General features: G+C 44.6%; 2 protein-coding genes across 14 annotated transcripts in view; one reads left to right on the forward strand and one right to left on the reverse strand.

The window, feature by feature from the left end:
• ndst2b (N-deacetylase/N-sulfotransferase (heparan glucosaminyl) 2b) overlaps positions 1-61 on the forward strand; it is a 36,410-nt gene extending 36,349 nt beyond the window's left edge. Inside the window, exon 15 of the mRNA XM_042083944.1 lies at positions 1-61. This exon is cut by the window's left edge and continues 1,677 nt beyond it. The gene's annotated coding sequence lies outside the window, so the exon portion shown is untranslated.
• A 3,963-nt stretch (positions 62-4,024) lies between these two features.
• Positions 4,025-21,040, reverse strand: part of camk2g1 (calcium/calmodulin-dependent protein kinase (CaM kinase) II gamma 1) — a 34,492-nt gene continuing 17,476 nt past the window's right edge. For 2 of the 13 annotated variants that reach the window (XM_042083752.1, XM_042083754.1), the window contains 9 exons: positions 17,720-17,760; positions 16,071-16,145; positions 13,266-13,310; positions 12,819-12,873; positions 11,098-11,193; positions 5,692-5,767; positions 5,431-5,525; positions 4,609-4,861; positions 4,025-4,112 (listed from right to left, as the gene is read on the reverse strand). In XM_042083752.1, coding sequence (XP_041939686.1) covers positions 4,629-4,861; positions 5,431-5,525; positions 5,692-5,767; positions 11,098-11,193; positions 12,819-12,873; positions 13,266-13,310; positions 16,071-16,145; positions 17,720-17,760 — 716 coding nt within the window. In that variant the 3' untranslated portion in view covers positions 4,025-4,112; positions 4,609-4,628. Of the gene's footprint in view, positions 4,113-4,608; positions 4,862-5,430; positions 5,526-5,691; positions 5,768-7,703; positions 8,808-11,097; positions 11,194-12,818; positions 12,874-13,265; positions 13,311-16,070; positions 16,146-17,719; positions 17,761-21,040 lie in introns of those variants that run through there. The other 11 variants (XM_042083755.1, XM_042083759.1, XM_042083760.1 and 8 more) reach the window with 9 other exon arrangements.

Here is a 21,040-nt window from a genome sequence, read left to right on the forward strand (position 1 = left end):
CCACGCTGTACTCTGTTGTCCTGTTTGTTCAAGTCTGTAATAAAAAAAGGCACAGAATGGAGCTTGGCTGACTGTTTGGTGTCTTGATTTCAGATCAGAGAGAGAAAGATGGTGGGTGGGTAGGTGGGTGTGTGTGTGTGTGGGGGTGAACGACCAGGATTATCTTTCTTCCTCCAGTCCTGTTTATCAGATGGAAGGAAATTGACCGGCCGGTTCTCTTCAGCAATCATCGGCCATGGGGCCAGAGCCGGAGGCTGGGAATTCAGACCCTCAGCTGCCCCACACAGCGAGCACCAAAACTGGGCTGTGCAAGAGCTTAACCCCCCTCGGGCCAAAAGGTGTGTGTGTGTGTGTGTGTGTGTGTCTGCTACTTAAGCAGTACCCTGGATATCAGGAAATCATTTCTGCCAAACATAGGCACCAGGTTATATAAATATATGTAGGCATTAGGCAAATATATTCACATTTAATATCACACTAATTTAATAGAATCATTTGAATGATTGGGTGGGAGGGGGTCTTTGTCAAGCTCAGAACTCTATAAACAATATGTAAGAACACCAGCATTGCAAGTATACATATGGCAAGCAAGACGTTGCAAAAATGTTAGAGGCCATTTTCAAATTTTGCTAAATATAAATTCACACATTTAAACAATACTGTTACTTTAATTTGCAAAGATCAGAAACCAAGATACAATTGCTGAAATGTCCATTTTTATTAAATACTTTTTAAGGTCAAGTGTCAGTAATAACAAAGCTATAATGAAGACCAACTAACATTCAGACAAAACACTTGATAGCTGTCAAGTCATGGTTTTTATTTAATGTAATGATCATGCAAAAAAAAAAAAAAATCTGAAAAGGAAAACAAAAAAATCCAGCATCCATTTTGAAACTCCAAGTATATACGTAGCCCAATAGTATAACCATTACAATGCAATATAGTCACTAAACTCGAGGGGCGCATACCAAGCTAAGGCAATATTTTTTTTTTCTTATTATTTTTAATATTCTTAAAATGTGATAATGCATCTATCAGTGTCCCCCGACTGGTGTGGACTTGTATCACAGATGCGTCTAGAGGAGACGGCTCGTTATTATCCCTCATCTTCTGAGATTCTAAAATATTGCGTAAACACGGACAGTGGAGATCAATTTTAGCAAGAAAGTAGACATGCATATTTCTTTCCGTTTGGCTGCACTGCATATATATATATATATATATATAATTTTTTAAAGTTTATTTTTCTTTTTTAAGATAAGTCGACTACTGCACCCGTCTTTTTTGCTCGTGTCAGTGTAAGTTTCTGAATGGGCCAAACTGGACATCTCTTAAGGTTTCATTCAGTGCTTTAGAAAGACAGAAAAACAGAAAAAAGCAAAATCTTATTATCAATTTGGGAAATTCACCCAAATAAGTGTCTCCTAGATTCTATTTCCCTATCCCCTCCACCCCCGCCCACACCAAATCCATCAAAAATGCCTTCCAAATGGTAGCTTGTTGTGGACTGGATGGAGGCCTAATTCATGGTTAGATTTGCTCCTCAGCCAAACTCTGATCTGATCTAGGATGCCTTTAAAGTCCTTACTGTGTTTTTGTAACTAAACTGACCTTTTCTTGGCCATCACAGTTCAGAAAAAATGGGAAATGGGGGACATGGAAGTCCAAGTGTGGGATTTTTTTGTTGTTGTTGCGTTAACTCTAACATGGCCAAGCAAGGCATTGTAAGTCCCCACAGCGCAAGAAGAACAATGAAATACAGAAGAGAACTAGAAAATGATAAAGGAAAAAACAAAAATGAAACAAACAATCAAAACCTACAACTTCAAAATGAAAAACCAAAAAAAAAAATAAAACACAATAAAACACGTTATTTTTGTTTTTAAAAACAGACTGCAACAGAAGACATAACCTTCCACAGCAGGTTCAAAGTCATGGAGAGGTGGTATAGTGCTGATATGTAAAGAGCAACCCATCCCCACAGTGCACACACACACACACACGCACACATACACACACATTCACAACTACATAAGACTCTGTCTCTGGTTTGAAGACTACATGGACATGTATTACAATGCGGGTGAAGTTCAAAGACAAGTGCTGCTCTTTGACGAATGCTTAAAACCAGCCTGAAGAGTGAACACTCTTAAATTCTAGACACCGATTACTTATAAATGCCTGTTGCCCATGGTTACCATGCTGCTGTAACATTACACTGCGCCTCTCAAGCATTTTGTCATTCAGGTCATGAGTGACGGCCAGGCGGAAGGTTCCCGGATGGAGAGTTTTTCAACGTGTACACACACACAAACAACGTGGAGGGTGATATACGCACATACACACACATCTAAAGTACACACATTACCCTGACCAAGGATGTGGAAACACAAAAACAAAACATTTAAACAGCCATTTAACAGTATGTGTGCTATGCTTACAACGTGTGTGTGTTAGCAGGACGGGTCGCATTAAAATGCCTCTGAGGGGTAAAAGCTACAGGCAGATCCCTCAGGCAATTGAGGTGTGTGTGTGTGTGTGTGTGTGTGTGTGTGTGTGTGTGTGGGGTGTATGTCCTCCAGCTTTGATAAAGATAGCTGTAGGAGACAGTTTGGAACAGTAGTGTTCAGTGAAATCCTTTAAGAGGTTGACACTAGTGTGTGTGTGTGTTTTTTTTTTTACATACAGCATGGAAGGACAAACTGGCTAACCGGTACAATAGCAGGAGGTTGCGCAAAAACAGGTGAACTATATACTGATTATGTACACTTGTGCGTCACTGGTATGTATACATACCATACCATAAGCACATAAGCGCACACACACGCGCACACACATGCACACACACACGTCAAATTCAGCACATGCAGATTCTGGTCACGAACTCCCTTTTATGCCAAAACACACTCCTCTTTTTATCCATGTAATCTCATTTAAATATATTTATAACTATACATGTTTATAGAACTTAACTTAAAAAAAAAAAAGAAAAAAAGAATGCTTTAAAATAGTTTCATCAATTAATCAAACTTGCTCAAACACAAAAACACACTCGGATAACAGCGAGAGTCAGTCGACTGAAATGAAGAGAATCCACTATGACGACAAAAGAGTGTGTGTGTGGACTCCCAGTGTCTTCTGACTCAGGACATTAAACTGATAAACAGTATGAAAAATAAAATCTACACACCCTCACACACACAAACATACACACCCAAACACAAAAATGCACACTGAAATCCTACAGACTACACTTTGGTGCTTTTCGATTTTTTTTCGGTTTTGATATTAAGTATGTACTTCAGTACGTCCTAAAAAACGAAAAACAAAAATGGAAAATAAAGAGGGAAAAAAAAACAACAGAAAATCTGCTTCAGAACCACCTGTCTTCATATCGCAACACAAGCCTTTTAGATCTGCTCGAAAACGTGTTTCCAAATAGGAAAACTTGTGTCCGTAGGTTCCCTATCAAGCATACATTAAACAAAAGTGCTAGTCAATTTTTGTTTTTTCAAAGGTCAAACCTGGTTTCGTAGCCACACAAAACTCGTTTCTGGACCCTTATTCACTGCCTGTAGCTTGTCTTACACCTAGTAAAATGTACAATATTTATATATGTATATTAAACTCAAACATTGTTTTTTTTTTAACTTACAAACACCTTTCTGGAGCTAGTTTTTTATTATGTTTATATATATTTTTTTTATCTTTTATTTTCATGACGGGCATTAAAAATCAAGATGGTTCCACTGGGGTACGTGGGGAGTAAAAGTAATAACAAGACAGCGCCCCCTGGTGTGGGCGTGAGAGACATGCACCATCCCCGGGACCTAGCCACAGTGCAGCGCAGGCAAGAAAGGGGGCTGCAGAAGGTGGTGGACAGTTGGACTGGATGTTTGTCAGGTGTTTCCGGAAACTTCTCGGGGAGGCGGGACGGAAGAGGAGATCAGGTGGTGCCGCTGGCTCACCCCATCCCCCAGAAAAACCCCTAACCCCAACAACCCCCCCACCCCCACCCCCCACAATCTCTTCCTCTCAGACAGCAGGCCATAGGGTGCCCCTTTCGGCCACAGAGAAGACTCTTCAACAGCCTGGAAAATCCAGGTGAGCTGGGGAGAGAGGGAAAGGCAAAACAGTGTGTGAGAGAGTGTGTGTGTGTGTGTGTCCGTGTGTGTCTGTGTCTGTGTGAGAGAGAGAGTGTGTGTGTGTGTGTGTGTCCGTGTAAGAGAGAGAGAGTGTGTGTGTGCGTGATAGAGAAAGTGTGTGTGTGTGTGTGTGTGTGTCTGTGTCTGTGTGAGCGAGAGAGAGTGTGTGTGTGTGTGTGTGTCCGTGTGAGAGAGAGAGAGTGTGTGTGTCTGTGTCTGTGTGAGAGAGAGAGAGAGTGTGTGTGTGTGTGTGTGTGTATCTGTACATGTACATGCATGTGCATCATTCCCTGTAGTGTGTGTGCGTGTGTGTGTGTGTGTGTGAGTATCTGTACATGTACATGCATGTGCATCATTCCCTGTAGTGTGTGTGCGTGTGTGTGTGTGTGTGTGTGTATCTGTACATGTACATGCATGTGCATCATTCCCTGTAGTGTGTGTGTGTGCGTGTCCTCCTCACCCATGTTCCTGGCGTGTGGCTCACTGTAGCGGCGCGGCGGGGGCTCCGGAGCAGTGGAAGTGCACGTTGAGCCACTTGCTCTCGCGGCGGTGCCACACACGCGTCTCCTCCGACTGGCAGGAGCGCGGGCGGCCCTGGCCGTCCATGTACTGCGTCAGGCGGATGTAGGCGATGCACGCCGCGTCCTCCCCTATCAGGTGCACGTGGGGGTTCAGGATGGTGGTGTGCACTGGTTTGTTGTTCTTGCTCAGCACTGTGGGACACACATGCGTCATGTTAATACGTGTGTGTGCGCGCGCGCACACACACACACACACACACACACACACACACACACACACACACACACACACACACACACACACACTCACACACACACACACACACACACTCTCACACACACACACACACAGTGCAAATGTTCTAGAACGGAGAATCCAGATTCTACCTACGTCACCGAAAACATTCAATCTGATTAATTTCAATTAATTTCTGATTAATTTCTGATCCGGCTAATTCAACCAATATAGCCAATTAATCAAAAATATAACTACTTCTTGATGTAATGGGGCTGAGAACGCACTGAAGGTCTGATTAAGTGCTTCAAGAGGGAAATGTGATTGGATAAAAACTATTGTCTCACTCCCCACTTGTTCTCACGCTGTCAATCAAACAGCTTAGTGGGAGGCGACAGGGAAGGCAGACGCAAATGATAAATGGCAAGAATCCAAGATTTTTTCATCAGTTTGAAAATAGTTACACCTGTAGAGATGGCCTAACAAATACAGATCTGAGGTGAGAACTGACAGGAGAGGTACTCACAGTTCTCAAAGTAGAACTTGTGGAAGTCCATCCCCTCCACCAGGTTGCCAAGGGCCTCCGGTTCAAACGAGGTCAAACCCGGGTCACAGATTCTCCTGAAAGATAGAAACACACACACACACACACACACACATAAGCAAGCATTAAAATGGTATACGTACAATCAGTATACTGAATGGAAATGCAAAAGTCTGCATAAGTGGAACTGAGCAAACTACTGCATGCTGGGTAGTTTTGTAGTGCAAGGTGGGCTGTACTCACGTGTAAGCCTCAAAGTCCCCATTGTTCATCGCTTCTATCAGCTGCTCAGTGATTTTGATAATCTCCTGCTTACGAGCTGCACACCCAACCAGACGGATGAAGAGAGAGAGAGAGAGAGAGAGAAAGCATGGAGGAGAGAGGGTGAGGAGGAGTGAAGGGAGAATAAAAAAGGAAATGATCAAAAATATAGGTCTTAAAAGATTCACAAAAACATAGCACCCCTAAAATTTCACCTCCATAAAGTCTGGCTGGCTGGGCGGAGGTCCTGGATGGACAATAGATGCAATTAAACTACCGTTTAATTAGTATGAACTAGAGCAGTCTGGTCTGACTCTCGTCCCCTACATGAGTGAACACGCACACACGCACAATACTGCAGTAAAGTCACAAATTCAGACAGAGACACTACTTCCACTATCATATCCCTCTCCTCTCACATCAACTCAGCTTTCTGTAGTAACCACACTGCAGCTAAGCTATTTCACTTTGTCCATCTTTTTACACCTTATTCATTGTGCCATCTATACACAGTGCGCCTCATCCAAAAAAAAATCCTGGGATCAAATTGCATTGCGATTCCTGAATTGATATTTCGTTAAAGGTCTTTGGTGGCAGGGACAGAGATATCATGCTCGGCAATGACATTTCCATTCATCAGTATGCTGAGTCATGCCGCCACGTTGGGACCGCAGGACAGGCAGCCGAGAGGAGCTGCGCTCAGCGGACCCACCGGAGCAGAATCGCAAACGGTAATTTCATAACGCGGCGGGAGTGTTGGTGGCGGCAGGGCTCACAGTCAGATACAATACGGCTCACTGCAGCACCGCTACCCCCTCCCCATCTCTTTCTTTCTCTCCCTCTCTCTTCTCTCTCTCTGTCTCTGTTCTCACTCTTTTCTCTCTCTCTCTCTCTGTTCTCTCTCTCTCTGCTGTAACTGCAGGACCTGGGCCAGATCGATGCCAGATTACAGCAAGGAGGGGTGACTGTCCAATACAATACTGTTTGATGATGCATCGACACTCTTCATCGTGCGTGTGTAGCGAGTCCGGCCCGGATCTGGTCTCCATCTGGCACGATCCAAGACGGTACTGCTCACTGCAGCAGAGTAAACCCAAATCTATGGCCAGCACCAAGACAGTACTGCTCACTGCAGCAGAGTAAACCCAAATCTATGGCCAGCTCCCTGACTGTACCAAGACAGCACTGCTCACTGCAGCAGAGTAAACCCAAATATATGGCCAGCTCCCTGACTGTACCAAGACAGCACTGCTCACTGCAGCAGAGCTGGGCTAGTAGCCTCTTCGTCAGCCTAGGCCTAAATCTATGGCCATCTTACTGACTGTTCCGAGACAGTACTGCTCACAGCAGTGGAGTAAACCTAGACCTTAATCTATGGCCATCTTACTGACTGTACCAAGACAGTACTACTCACTGCAGCAGAGCTGGGCTACTAGGGACTAACTCTGGTTGAATGCATCACATGGCAACATTTAGGTTAAAAAATGAAGAGTTCCTATCTCCTTCCTATTTATAAACGCTATATCTCCATTTTTAAAAACATTAATAAGTCATGTTATGTAATTGAGTATTTCATGTAATATTAATAAAATTGCAGTTGTGTTGTTTTGATTGAGTAAAGATAAATCGAATAACAATAACCCAATTACAGTTTCAATAAAATCACCTGGAAAACAAAATAAAAGCAAATGATTAAAAATGTATTAAAATGGAGGATATAACATTTTGGAACCAAACTCAAATGTACAATTCAAATGTACATGGTCCCTAACAAATAAAATGAATAAATGCATCAGCTCAGACCCAAATCTATGGGCCAGCTTCCCGACTGTAGGCCTACCAAGACAAGACTCCGCACGGCAGCATCACTTTCACAGATGCTAGCTAGGAGAAGTATCGCTGAGATCTGACCCAAATCTTTGCCAAATAGGGCAATGTAAGCTGACCATCCCAGGAAATCCTGGTGATGCTTTCTCTCAGTCGTGGTGAGCAGGGGTGGGTTAGGTAAAGGACAGTGGCTGTCTAGACTATTTAAGGAGCGCATGAGCTGTTTTCATGAACTTTGCAGAGAGGCTTGGTCAGTATTATAGCACAGGAGTAGCACGGAATGGCATCACTCAGAGAGAACAGTAGACAGAGCCAGGTAGAAAGAGTGTGTGTGCTTGTGTGCAGACACAAACGTGTGTGTGTAAGCTGTGATAAAACCAAGTTGCATGTTTATATGAGTGAGTGCGTGAGTGAGTGTGTGCATGCGTGTGTGTGTGCGCGCATAAGCTCCTTCAACTCCTGTCTGTCTGGCACACAGCCCAATCCTCTATTATCCTCCCGTCTGTCGACAACCTCAAGTAGGAAAAACACTCCAGACGGTGGAGGTGAAACGGCAAGATGGCGACCGCCTGACAGGCCGCTCGTGTCTCAGTGCTCTTCTCGAGTCGACTCCCGTCCTCTTGGACTGACGGTCTCCAAGGAAACGGATTGAGAAACGAGCCACTGAGTGTTCCTATTTATTTATTTATTTTATAGGGACAGTGCACAGTGTATAACTGAGCCTGATTATAGCATAGATGCTCATTTACATCTGTAGTCCCTGGATGATGATGTATGGATATGAAGTAGACTGCCAGGGAATAAGATATGCATATGTGTGTGTGCTTGTGAGTGTGTGTGCTTGTATTCTACATGTGCCTGAGCCATATTGCCAAATGTGCTATGTATATTAATGCTGTTGTTTTTCGTGATTTCTAATGATTTTCCATGTGGTAGAGTATGCACTTGTATATGTACATATGTATAGGCTGTACACGACATTATTAATGTGAGTGTACAGTATGTGTGTTTGTTGAAGCGAGCCTCATGTGTGTACTTGTGTAACAAAAGTTTGTGGTGTGAGTTTTGTGTGTGTTTTCTGTGTGTGTGTGTGTAAGTTCACATCCCTGGGTGGCTCGCCAACTTACTCTTGGGTGAAGCGCCACCCCCTGTGGTGCTGGCCCCACCCCCTTGCCCACCCTGCGACTGAGCGCGCTCCATCTCGGGGCAGGAGGCGTGCAATGTGCTGTTCCACGCCATGCGCTTTACGTCATGCACCTGGCCGGTGGAGGCTGACAGGAGGAGGTGAGGGTGGCAAAGATGATGAGGATGAAGCGAGGTGACGAAGACGGCAATGATGGAGACAAGCATGTAAAAGGTTAACGGCATGCAGTGAGAAAGAAAGGATTGTGTTGATGTAAGTAAATTAATGATTAAAAAAAGGAGAGAATAAGGTGGTGGGTGGAGGGGAGGGGAGGATGGGTCGGGGGTGGTGATGCTAGTCTAACAAAAGAGTTGGCAGCACAGTAACCGACAAATTAATGATAAAAGGCTCCATCTGCTGTTTTTTTCCAGGCCAATATAAGCTCTCTGGAAAGGTGTGAGTAGGGTTGACTGAGTTCTACTGATACCCATCCAGCACTCATGAAATCAAGGAGGAAAAGGAGGAGAACTGGAATGAGATGCTTAAAGCAGGATGTTAGCATGCTAGCAAGCAAGAATTGGCAGCTACTGATTACAAGCTGGTTTGATTTATGTGTGGAAGGTGCTGGGATCAAAGAGGAGTGGCAGGATCATTGCTGAACTGGTTGGCTCAGGTGCTCACTGTGGAACTATGCTATTCAGAGTTAAACTGTCAGTCCTATCACTGTTGTTGCTTCAGCCCATGACATTTTTTTCATTATTCCATGTTCAAAAAGACACAGGAATATTTGTATTCGTCAACTCATGGTATATGATGCTCCTATGTGTCTAATTCTCTGTCAAGTTTAATGTGTATGTACCGTATGCCTAACACCAAAGATATATTTCCATAAGTGGACCATAAACATTCTATTATATTCTAGTGTCTTCTATTCTAAACACTCAGTAGGCTATACTTGGGAAATAATTTAATCATGTGATAAGGATAAACATCATTACAAAGTCTTTGCCTCATTGGCTTTGGGTTTAATTGATGTGATCATTAGAAGGGAGTGGAAAGTCGGTTGTTTCTCTTTACACAATGTGAAAATGACAGGATGTTTTGGAAGTGGAGCTGGGAGGGGGGGTGGTGAGTCTGTTAACTCCTCGAAGGAGAGGAATCTCGAGCTTGAAAATATTTCCACAGAAGAGAACACACAGTCAAGGTCAAGGAGAGGACGAAGGTGTCCAGAACAGAAGTGGTGTACCCAAAGGGGGGCGAGAAGAAGCTTGGTGCCGTGTTGACAGGATGGGCAGATCTCTTCCTGCACTGTGTGGACAGGATGAGTAGGATGACATCCCCATTGAAAGGAGAACTTGCAGAAGAAAAGCAGGAACTTTGGGAACTGGAACAAGCAGGAGATTGGGCGAAGGTCAGGGGAGTTGGGGGGGGGGGGGGGGTTCAGGAAGAGAACTGGAGAGGAAGAGGTGGGGGGGGGGGGTCGTATACAAGAGAGTGTCCCTAAAAGAAAGTGGGTAAAAGACCCACTGACCACACCCACTGATTTTGGGGGGGGTGAACTTCTGGAATGTTCTTCAAAGAAACAAGAAAGAGCATGGTGGGTCAACATGAATGACAGAAAATGCAGGGGATGTGGGGGTGTTGAATGGAATGTGACCAAGCTGAGCTGTTGAATGGAAGGTGACCAAGATGAGATGGAGGTGTGCAGAGAGGTAGACTACAGAGAGTAAAAGGCGCAGGAGTGCAGAGATATCCTATAGACCCTTTCAAGAGAGTTCCATTATCAGCATCATAGTTGGCCCCACAACACTTCCTTTTTAACATTCCATATGTTATCTTAATGCAGAGGAAGTAGATTGGGGCCCAAATAGAACGTTCAAGCATTGTTTTTGTTTTTATTGTTGAAAGGGTCAATAGTGCATGGCCCAATAGGGAGGATCGTAATAACATGAAGATTTTTAACTGGGCGTGGGGGGGGGGGGGGTTGGGTTGGAGTACGGGTAAGATGTACAGTATGACTTTAAACAGTTCCAAATGTTTGTGTGTTGGTCGGGGGGGGGGGGGGTACAAGTAGATTTTTTTGGAAAGTCCATGGTGCACTGCCCACTTACAAGTTTTGGGGGGTTACAGAAGTCAATGGCAGACTGAACATAGTGGTGAAAGTCACCCCAAGAGGAGGGGAAGGTTTTGGGGAACAGTTAGCCGTTTTGGGGGTTAAGGAAGTCAATGGCACACTGTGCACATACTGGTAAAGTCACCCCAAGAGGAAGGAAAGGCTTTGTGGAACAGTTAGCAGTTTTGAGGGTTAAAGAGGTTGATGGTAAACTGCCACCCCTGGAGTTCCTGGAGGAGAAGGTTTTGGGGTAGCAGCAGGGGGATGGTTGGTGTGATAGAAGCAGCATGGTGGGGGGGGGGGGGGGTGTCTGCTGCGTACTTACTGGCAGGGGAACTCTGCGGGGATCCCAGCAGGGCAGGCGGATCCTCACTGGCGCTCATCACAGCGCTGTCGTTACTGGCACCCTGAATGCTCTCCGCTGGGGGTGGTGCCGCAAATACACGCCAATCACACACAGGCACACACACACACACACACACACACACACACACGGACACGGACACGGCAGGAGAACCGCAGAGTAAACAAACAAAACAAAAAAAGTAACCCAACTGTGTCTTCTGGTCCACAACACACACCTACTATACTGCCGTTACCATAATTACGCCTTATAGAGGAAAACATGGTTCATGGAAATGGATGGAACCAAGTGTGTGTGTTTTTTTTGTTGTTTTTTTGTGGCAGAACTATGTGATAATGAACCTGGGATAATACAGGTTTAGGGGTAGGTTCTGGAACCTTTTATGTTCCAATGGTAGAATTACTCAACACTCAAAGAGCATGGAGATAATCCTTTAATGGACGAAGGACCGTTCTCAACTGCTCTCTCCCCAAGATGTCTATTTCAGTCCTTTTGTTTAAACATGCAGATGGACGCCTACAGCACACGTACGTAATACGTATACATTCGCAGGCCTGTGCGTATGGACATGCTCGCTTACTGTAATCACCCGCAGGGCACAAAACTCACAAAACTCACGATGACTACGAGACAAAGCACCTCTACTCAAAACAGATGGAGACAAGGACACAATGGTATTTAAAACAGGGGGATAAGTGGGTAATAACATTCAATCACTTCTTTCGCCCCACCCTCTGCCCCTTCCGCTATACTCCCTCTTCTCCTCTCTTACTCTCTCTTTATTTCTCTCGGTTTCCATGGCATCTGGGTGCTTAGCAAACACAGAATGCATATATTCTCTGACTGTATAGATCATTGTCACCAATCAGATTAACAGTTATTGACTGGACTTGATGACCATTGTTTATGGTTACCCTCACAGGCTCGTCACATCTTACCTGCTTAAGTAACACCTTGTCCTATCCTCGGTAAGACGCTGAAGACGGCATAGGCCGAAACACGTCCGTCTTGTGACATGCTTTCTTAAAAATTAAATGAGTTAAAGCTTGAGAGTATGTTTACTCTTTATTTCATCCAGTGCTTGGCAAACACAGAATGCATATATTCTCTGACTGTATTCATCATGGTCACCAATCAGATTACCAGTGATTGACTGGACTTGATGACCATTGTTTATGGTTACCCTCACAGGGTCTAGCCTCTGTTACAGGGCCTGTTAGTCTCTCTGCCTGTCTGTCCGTCTGTCTGTCTTGGTATGTCTCATTCCACTGTGACCAACAAGGATCATCCTCATCTTCATCTTAATCCCATATTTCGAACAGAGCCAGCAGAAAAGATGCGCAGCTCCACCGCTGAACAGAATCAGAGCCAAAATGGCCCCCCTGTTGCTGGGTAATGACCATTACAGTTGCACTCCCTCCCCATTGCACACGGGTGCAGCAGTGAGCTACTCTGAGACTGTCTGTGACTGTGGCGTAGAGACTGTAGAGTGTAGCTGGGTGAAAGTGTGGTGCTGGCGATAGCAGCAAGTTGGGGATGGGGGGGGGGGGGGGGGTGGGGGGTGGCATGTCTGAGAGCCACTGAGCCATGGAGCACAGGTAGGGGAGGGGAGGGGGGGATTCAGAGGGGCAGCAAGCAGAGGAGGAAGAGGAGAAGGAGGAGAGGACGAGGTCTGTAGCTACCTTTCCTACCTTTCATATCCTCCTCCTCATTGGTGTTGCAGCTCTCTGTGGATCCCTGGAGAGAGATACAGTATGGAGTTACAGAATTAGTAGGTATTTTTTTTGCTAAACCATTAGCTTATATTAACAGACTCAGATCTCAGTTTTAGTGATTCCTTTTTTTTTCAATTGGCTACTTTAAGAATACATGAAACTATATGTAGAATCTATGTAGAATCTTATGAAACTATAAGAGAATCTATATAGACACCTCGGTTGTTTCTTCATTATGTAAAAGTTTAGAGAATAATTCATGGTCTCACAGGGGCAGAGGGGGATTTGACTTGATTTCTGAATGTGCTGTTTTTGTCTCCCTTTCACATGTACAAATGAACTTGTCTGAGAGGTGTCCTGCCTTGGTCTTCTTGAGGTTTGGACCGAGTTTGACAGGGACACTTGGGGTCTTACCTTGGTGCCATCGGGGGGATTGTGGACCACTGTAGTCTGTGGCTCCTAAATAGTCAAATGTATACATGTAGTTAAGGTTAGATGGTTAACTGACACCACTTTCCCCTCCAATAACAGACACCTCTTACGTTCCACACAAATGGCCCAAACATCCGTTTGAGGATGAGTGGTAGAGAGGCCAGTACACAGTTTTTTGTTTTTTATTTATTTTTGTTTATGGGTGTTATTATAGGGGGAAGTCAAAAAAATAGTGCTACAGGATGTGGCTATCTGTACTTGTGACTCTGTATTGTACCACATACACAGTACCACTCATCCCCAAACCTTACACACACACACACCACAGAGGTTTCCTTAAGTCTACATCCCATGCTGAACGAGCACTAAAAGATGCAGTTGATCCCCCCCAAGCTCTGGGCCACACATAAACTAAACCCACACCACGGTGAATCCTATTTCAGGTCAGCAGAGAGACAGAATCAGGAGTTGGAACACCAATCCATGCAGTTTTGTACATGTTCCAGTCAATAACCCCAAATGACAGTGTAATTGCCTCTCATTTAAAAAAGCATGAGCGAAAGAACAGGCTTGTATGGCTTTTGGGTAAGGAAATTGAAATGTCAAAGCGACCAGAGGGGATTGTGGTCGGTGGCCTTAAATGTGTTTTTTTTTTCTTTTCTTTTCTTTTTTCTGCCTGATTGACTCTGTCTCTTGTACACCGTTTGGTCGGGTTTGACATTTGGAGCGACCAGAGGTCTCCTCACAGAGGGTTCAAAGGTCATGCCTGCTGCTTAATGGCTCGAGACGCAGAGAGTTCCCAGGATGCCGATGGAGTGGTTTTCTGGGCTGAGTTTACATGCAGGGTCCATTTGAAGTGTCATCTCAGCTCTCCCCTGCTAAAAGATGGACCTCTAGGGCAGAGACGAGGGGAATGGGGTCTGGTGATCTGGGAAGCCATGACGGCAACAACCTTACTTTTCAGAGTCGGGGGGGAAGAACTGCATCTTGTAAAATAAAACAGGCAACTAGTACGTGTGTGTGGGTTTGTGTTTGTGTGTGTGTGTGTGTGTTAGTCTGTTTTTCTTCTAAACATATTTCTGAACCTCCTCGTTCTCCCCCCCTCACTTATTCCTTCCTAGAGAGTGACGGCACCTAAATGGGTGAAGCCAGCAATGACACTTTTTTTTTAAGCATATTTTTGGGGCTTTGTTGCCTTTACTGCGATAGGACACAAGTAGCATGACCGACAGGAAGTGAGTGTGAGAGCGAGAAGGGGTGAGATCGGGAAATGACCCAGGGTCGGACTCAAACCTGTGTCCCCGTGGGCGTTCAGACCCAAATGCAGTATGGGCGGGGCGCCGTAGGCAGTTGCACCACAGGGCCCCCGCCATGACACTCTTAGAGTGGGGAGGGGGCGCAGGGGACCACGGCCTGACCCAGATTCACCACCTGGTGTGGACGAGGAGGAGGAGGAGGAGGACGAGGAGGAGGAGGACATGGTGCTGGCTAGCCGCCTCAATCAGACAGGAGCGGGGCCTAAGGCCTCGGCCAGAGAAGACTAGCTCAGATTGGTTGGGGCTGTTTGTGCTGCGCAGTGTTGTGTTGGCAAGCAAGGTAAGGAACGTGGCAACGCAACGCAACGCAACATAACAAACCACTCAGACTAGGTCAAACCATTCATAGAGCTGGTGTGTAGGAGAGAGAGAGAGAGAGAGAGAGAGAGAGAGAGAGAGAGAGAGAGAGAAAGAGAGAGAGAGAGGTACAGGGTGAGAGTTTATGTATGAGATAGAAAGGTGTGTGTGTGTGTGTGTGTGGCTATGATGGTACACCTCTTGTCAAACTTGGAACAAGACTGTTGCTGTGGCAAACACACGCATACACACACACACACACACACACACACACACAAACACAGTCACACCAGTTGCCTGGTAACATCAAACAGTACCGAAAGCAAGCACAATCCAAGCCCAATATGGCAGGCTTTGAGGGATCAAGGAACACCACTGGGTATGCAACTAGGGCAAACTCATGAAAATGTTAACACTTCATTTTAGGGTGCTTTTAATAGAGCTACACGATGCCTGCATAAGCCCTTCATGACAAATGACAAAACAAACGTAAACATTTGCAAGATTAACACCTGTACATGTTGTATATATGTACAGAAATGTACAGATCTATGGTTATGCATATGGCCACGGCCACTTACTGTAAATACATGCAGCACAACAAATCACAAAGCTAAAAATGACTAAGAAAAAACAACTCTTCTACTTAAAACTGATGGAGAAAAAGACCCAATGCTATTTAAAACACATGTGGGGATTAACATTCAATCAATCTTTATTTCTTTCGTTCCTCCTCACTTCTTTCCTCCGTCCTCTCATCACAGATTCTCTGACAAAAGCATACTCAACTATTTGCAAGGCTAATACCTATTTGTGTGGTTTATCTATAGACTGTCTATAGATATTGTCCAGATGTAACGCTTGTATACTCTAGTATATTTTTGTTTAAGAAAACCATTTTCAAACAAGTGCTGTGTCAACTAGCTGTCGTTGGTGTTGACAACAACGTTGTTTATGATAGCCGACAGCATAAGAAATTAGCACTCATTAATGTCTACGAATGTTTATGTGAACTATCAAGGAAGGCTTATACAGGTGTCGTGTCACTGAATGAAAAACACCTCAAAGTAAAGCGTTACCATGGAGACAAATCAACACAAACAGAGCACAAGGCTAACTAAAAGGGAGGGGCCTAAAAGAGGGACAGAAAGAGACATAGTGGAAGACGAGGTACCATTGGTGCAGAGGAGGGCATGTTGCTGTCTTTGCTGCCACTCACTACACTGTTTATAGTGTTGTTTGTCTGGGGCTGAAGCAGAGAGGAAGAGACAAACAAAAAAGGGGGGGATGACTTCCTGTTCAGAGCAATGATATCAGCATGGACCTGTAGCCCTACTGGCTTGCCGGGCCCTTGAGGATCAAGGCCCCGGCCAATCCTTGCACACAACCAGGGTTGACTGACAGGTGGTCCAGCCAATGGGTGGGTTGGCTGTGTGCAGAATCTCCATACTGATAGGCAGATTAGCGAACAGGAATCATTGGTATCTCCAGTCTTCTTTTCTTTTCATACAAACACATGCACGTACATGACCTCTTACTTCATTCAAACATAACATAAACCAAAAGAGAAACCAAAGTACATATAGGGCTAATGTCAGCCTAAAATTTCAACAGGTCCTGCCCAATGTCTTCAGACTAGCAAGACACACCAACGATGGCATGCAAATAATTGGTTGCTGGCATATCACAAGTGGGCATAGCAGGACCTTAGGATGTAGGCATTCGTATTCAGTGCATCCCAGACAACATGGCAAAGACTGGGTGTCCAATGTAGCAACACTTGGCATCCTGACTGATATCTGCTTCAGCCTATAAACATTTTGCAGGCAGTGAACGACTTCAGGGCAAATGTTTCTTTTTTTTTAGCATTCCTGAGGCCTAGGTGATCAAAATGTTAAACTTGTCCTCAGTTTATATAGTTAATCTATCATATTACTCGCAAGAATGGAGTCTGTAATTTGTGAGAGTGATTTAGGACTAAATGATTTCCATTTAACTAAGTCAGACATGGCTGCCCAAATCGATCAGTTCCACACAGGAAGATTGATTTGGTCTGAACTAAACCCTTTCCACATTAAGCCCGAGACCTCTTTTGAAGACCCACAGGACCTGGTCTGAACCATACCACGAAGCCAGCCAGCCATAAATTGGGCTTCGTTAACCAACCTTTGCAGTCGTCATAAAGAAAACCACAACAACAATGCTTAAATAGCGTTAGTAAGGCGGATACATATCTAAGCACTTTGTGGGGCAGCGGAGAAGATCCTCCTCGTCACCAATGACTCTTCCTGGCAGCCGTGGTAAGCCTGTTCTCCCTGTAATTGCCCGCTAACCGTCAGAGACAAAAGTGCTCACCCCTCCCCATCCCTCTTTCCGAAACTTCTCGTGGTCTCAGGACGATAAGGCTCTGCTACAGAGACCCCGAGACAAGACACGACACGACACGACAACATGTCCCTCGTTGTCCGAGGGCGTCTACAGCCAGGTCCCTTTCTTTTTTTCGGACACTAGAGACTTCAGCGGGATCGTCGAGGCAGAGCTCTGAACAAACATGTAATGGGCTCAAGCGTGGGGAACGATACAATTAAGTCTGGCACGTTGCCCTGTTTGAAGTGATTCACTGCCTGCACAGAGAGAGAATGCCTTTGGAACACTTGCAGGACACTAAAGAAACAAAAAAAAAAACTAAAGTTCACAGAACTTCGGAGGAGAAAGTTGGACAAAAAGTAGGGCAGCACCTGAGGAAGAGATTGAGAGAGATAGAGGGAGGAAAGAGAGAAGGAGAAAGAAAGAGTGCACGGCATCAGCACTAAGACACCTTACCTTCGAACCATCTGCCTTCTTATTGAGCAAACTCCTGCAAGCTGAAAATAAACAGGGAAATATTACTCTCAGGATTAAAACCATGTCAGTCTTGGACTCTTGCAAAATTTTCAAAGCAAATTCCTCCCATTGTTTTTGTTCCGAATTCTTCTCTGAAAAACCCTTCAGCATTTGAAGAATAATTTTATGGATTGACATGACAATATTTGTCTTCTTAGGGGGGGAAATTTTGAGAAGTACAATTTTCATTGTCACTGTAATCATCCTAAAAGCCAGTTTTCCAATATATTAAAACAGGGGAACCAATAAAAATCAAGTCTATGACCAATTTCCTATCAGTCAAATGTTATTTAGTGTAAAAGGTGACGAGGGATAGGAGACCTTTCCTTTTCATGTCCTTTAGGGTCTTTTTAACTCAAACACACACACGAACACACACACACACACACACACAAAACATACAGTACATAGAGTACAGAGCAGCACACACACACACAATATCAAGGCAATGCAAACTCCATCCCTCTAAACTGTTTTTGAAACAGTCCTTACCTTCCTTAAATAACAGAGCAAGAAAATGGAACAAAATGAAAACCATGACGAGGAGTATAAGAGAACAACTAGTGCACGGAAAGAAAGGATGAAACCAGTGAGTGGCAGGCACCATTCCCTTAGTCATGCATCGCTCCAAATGGGAAGAGAGAGGGGAAAGAGTGGAGAGAGTAGTTTCTTATCAGGCAGCCAGCCATGCAGTATCAGCAGTTAGCGACTACAATTTCCATGATGCATCACTTCTTGTAAAGGGCCTTTCTCCGTGCTTGAGGTGAGGTGTCAGGTCACCTGCTTGTAGTCACTTTTTAAAAGACATTTTGACCTTGGGTGACCTCTGAAGGTACTGTGCAGCAGATTAATTCAAGGACGCAAACGATATGAACAAGCCAAAGGAGGATAGTTATCACTGGTGAGACAAGCATGGCAAGCAGGAAAGTCTTTAAAGTAGTGTGACATCTACAAACTTTATCAGCTCATCATTAGCCTAGCTGACATGCTACAAGCATTTACAAATTACCATAAATTGCAGATTTAGAGTCACAATGCTATAGAAATAGGATAATATTTAAAGCAAGATGCAATGCTAGAGTGATGAGGATACTTAGACATAACTATTTGAAAATATGTCTCTGCAGCCCATAACATCTCAGCAGTGTCTGTTGACACTTACATACAGCCGATTGGTCAAGATTTAGTGTTAAAACACACTGATTGGATGACTGACTCAGACACATTAAGGCTTCCAGTACAATCACCAAAATGTTCAAGTTCAAGTGTTCAAGTTCCTCTATGATGGAAATGATTCACGCTAATTTCAAAGTTATCTTAAAAGTTAGCTTACCTTGCAAGCAGCTAACACTGCAGTATGACCTACAACCAATGTCTTTTTTTCTCTTTCCTTCCTTGTCTTTTCTTTTCCATCTGCCTTGATAGCTGGAAGCATTACTGGTGATGACTAACACGCCACTATACCTCATTAGCTTGCTCTATTTCAGGTAGTCCGCTCTCACAGAAGCATTAGCGGCTGGAACACGCATTAGCGTTAGCACGGGTGGTCCAGACCGTATACCCAGGTGAGAAGAGTGGTGGTCGTCGTGGTGACAGAATTATGGAGCTACATGGAACTGTGCTTTCATAAAGTACCTTAAGAGTCTAAAAGAGTCTTAAGAGAGTAAACAGCAGTAGTCGCTGAACATACTCCGCTTCTGTTTATGTGAAAGAGAGAGAAGCTATTCATTCTCAGTGCAGTGAGTTTAAATGCAGAGATATTACTGGCAGCAGCTGTAGAGGCCAAGGCAGAATCATATCTTCTCAGCTCTCTCAAGTTTCAATGTTGATTTATTAGCATGACTGTTTATATGCAGTGTTACAAAACCACAGCAGAATGCCATTATATAGGACCAATAACCATAACATAATTTCTGTCTCTCTATATCTCTATATTCATTGGTCTCTGTCCCTCTACCTCTATCAAACTATCCAATCATCATCCATCTATCGACTATTTATCTCTCCCACTCTGTCTTATTTGGTGCAATGTGTCTTTTCCAGATTAGCTACCACCTACTCTCGCCCACTTTCTAAAACTTTTCTCTTTTCTCTGCCTTCCTCTTCCTCCTGAAAATTGTTTTCTCCATGCTCCTAGTAAAGTCCTGCTTACTACTTTCTGCATTTATCTACATCTTTTATTCTGCCATCTCATCTCATCTTAACCTCTTTCTCTTGTTCATCCTTATCACAATCTACAGTATTTTAATTTCTCTGGCCTTTATCATCACTTCTTAATCCCTCACATCTCTCTCTCTCTCTCTCTCTCTCTCTCTGTCTCTGTCTCTGTCTCTGTCTCTGTCTCTGTCTCTGTCTCTGTCTCTCTCTCTCTCTCTCATTGGCATGACCATTCAAAACAGTGTTGCCAAAGCATAAACAGTACAGGATTTGTTTTCTCTCCCTCCTTTCCTCTCCCCCTCTCCTCTTACTCTCTGTTCTCTGTTGTTCCCTTCTTCTCTCTGCCTGTCAGCAATCTCTTTCTCTCTCTCTCCCTCTTTTTCTCTCTCACTCTCTCACTCTCTCTTCCTCTCTCTCTCTCTCTCCCTCTCTCTATCTCTCTCTCCTTCTCTCTATCTCTTTCTCTCTCTCTCTCTCTCTCTCTCTCTCTCTCTCTCCATCCCTCTCTGCCCGTCAGCAGGCTTCCTCCTCTCAGTAGTCCACCTTTCTCTCGCTGGACCCGCGCTACAGGTCGCGTCGGGTCTGACGATTGGCAGCAAGCCAACCCCGCTCCTGCCGTCCAGTCTTCGACAGCCCCAGCGCCCTCAGCAAGGGGGGGGGGGGGGTGGTGTGTGTGGGGGGGGGGGGGGGGGGGGGGTGGTGTTAGGGTCTCGGAACCAAAAGGGGTGTTGGAGAGGGAGTAATAGCTTAAGGGTTTTAAGCGATAGGGTATGAGATGTACTAAGTATCTAAGACTTATTACAAAAAAAAAGGTCTGACCCTGAGTCACTAAAACCGACCAATGCAAGCTTATGCATAACCAAGCAAGAACATCATCTACGATTGGTCCGGGACAAGCTTCCCATCCAATCAGCGACCTCGTTATTGGTTCTGCACATCCTTGTGTTTGGGCTTTAGTGAATCAGGACCTGGGAAACTGAGTGAGAGACGGGGAGCTCCTGTCTCCTGCCCCTGTCTCCGACATCAGTGAACCCTGACAAGACTCATAACTAAGTGGACAACTGGACAAAGCCAAGCGAAGGTGAAGCAGAAATTAAGAGGGAA

The sequence above is a fragment of the Alosa sapidissima genome, chromosome 24 (assembly GCF_018492685.1).
Source record: "Alosa sapidissima isolate fAloSap1 chromosome 24, fAloSap1.pri, whole genome shotgun sequence".
Lineage (NCBI taxonomy): Eukaryota > Metazoa > Chordata > Actinopteri > Clupeiformes > Clupeidae > Alosa > Alosa sapidissima.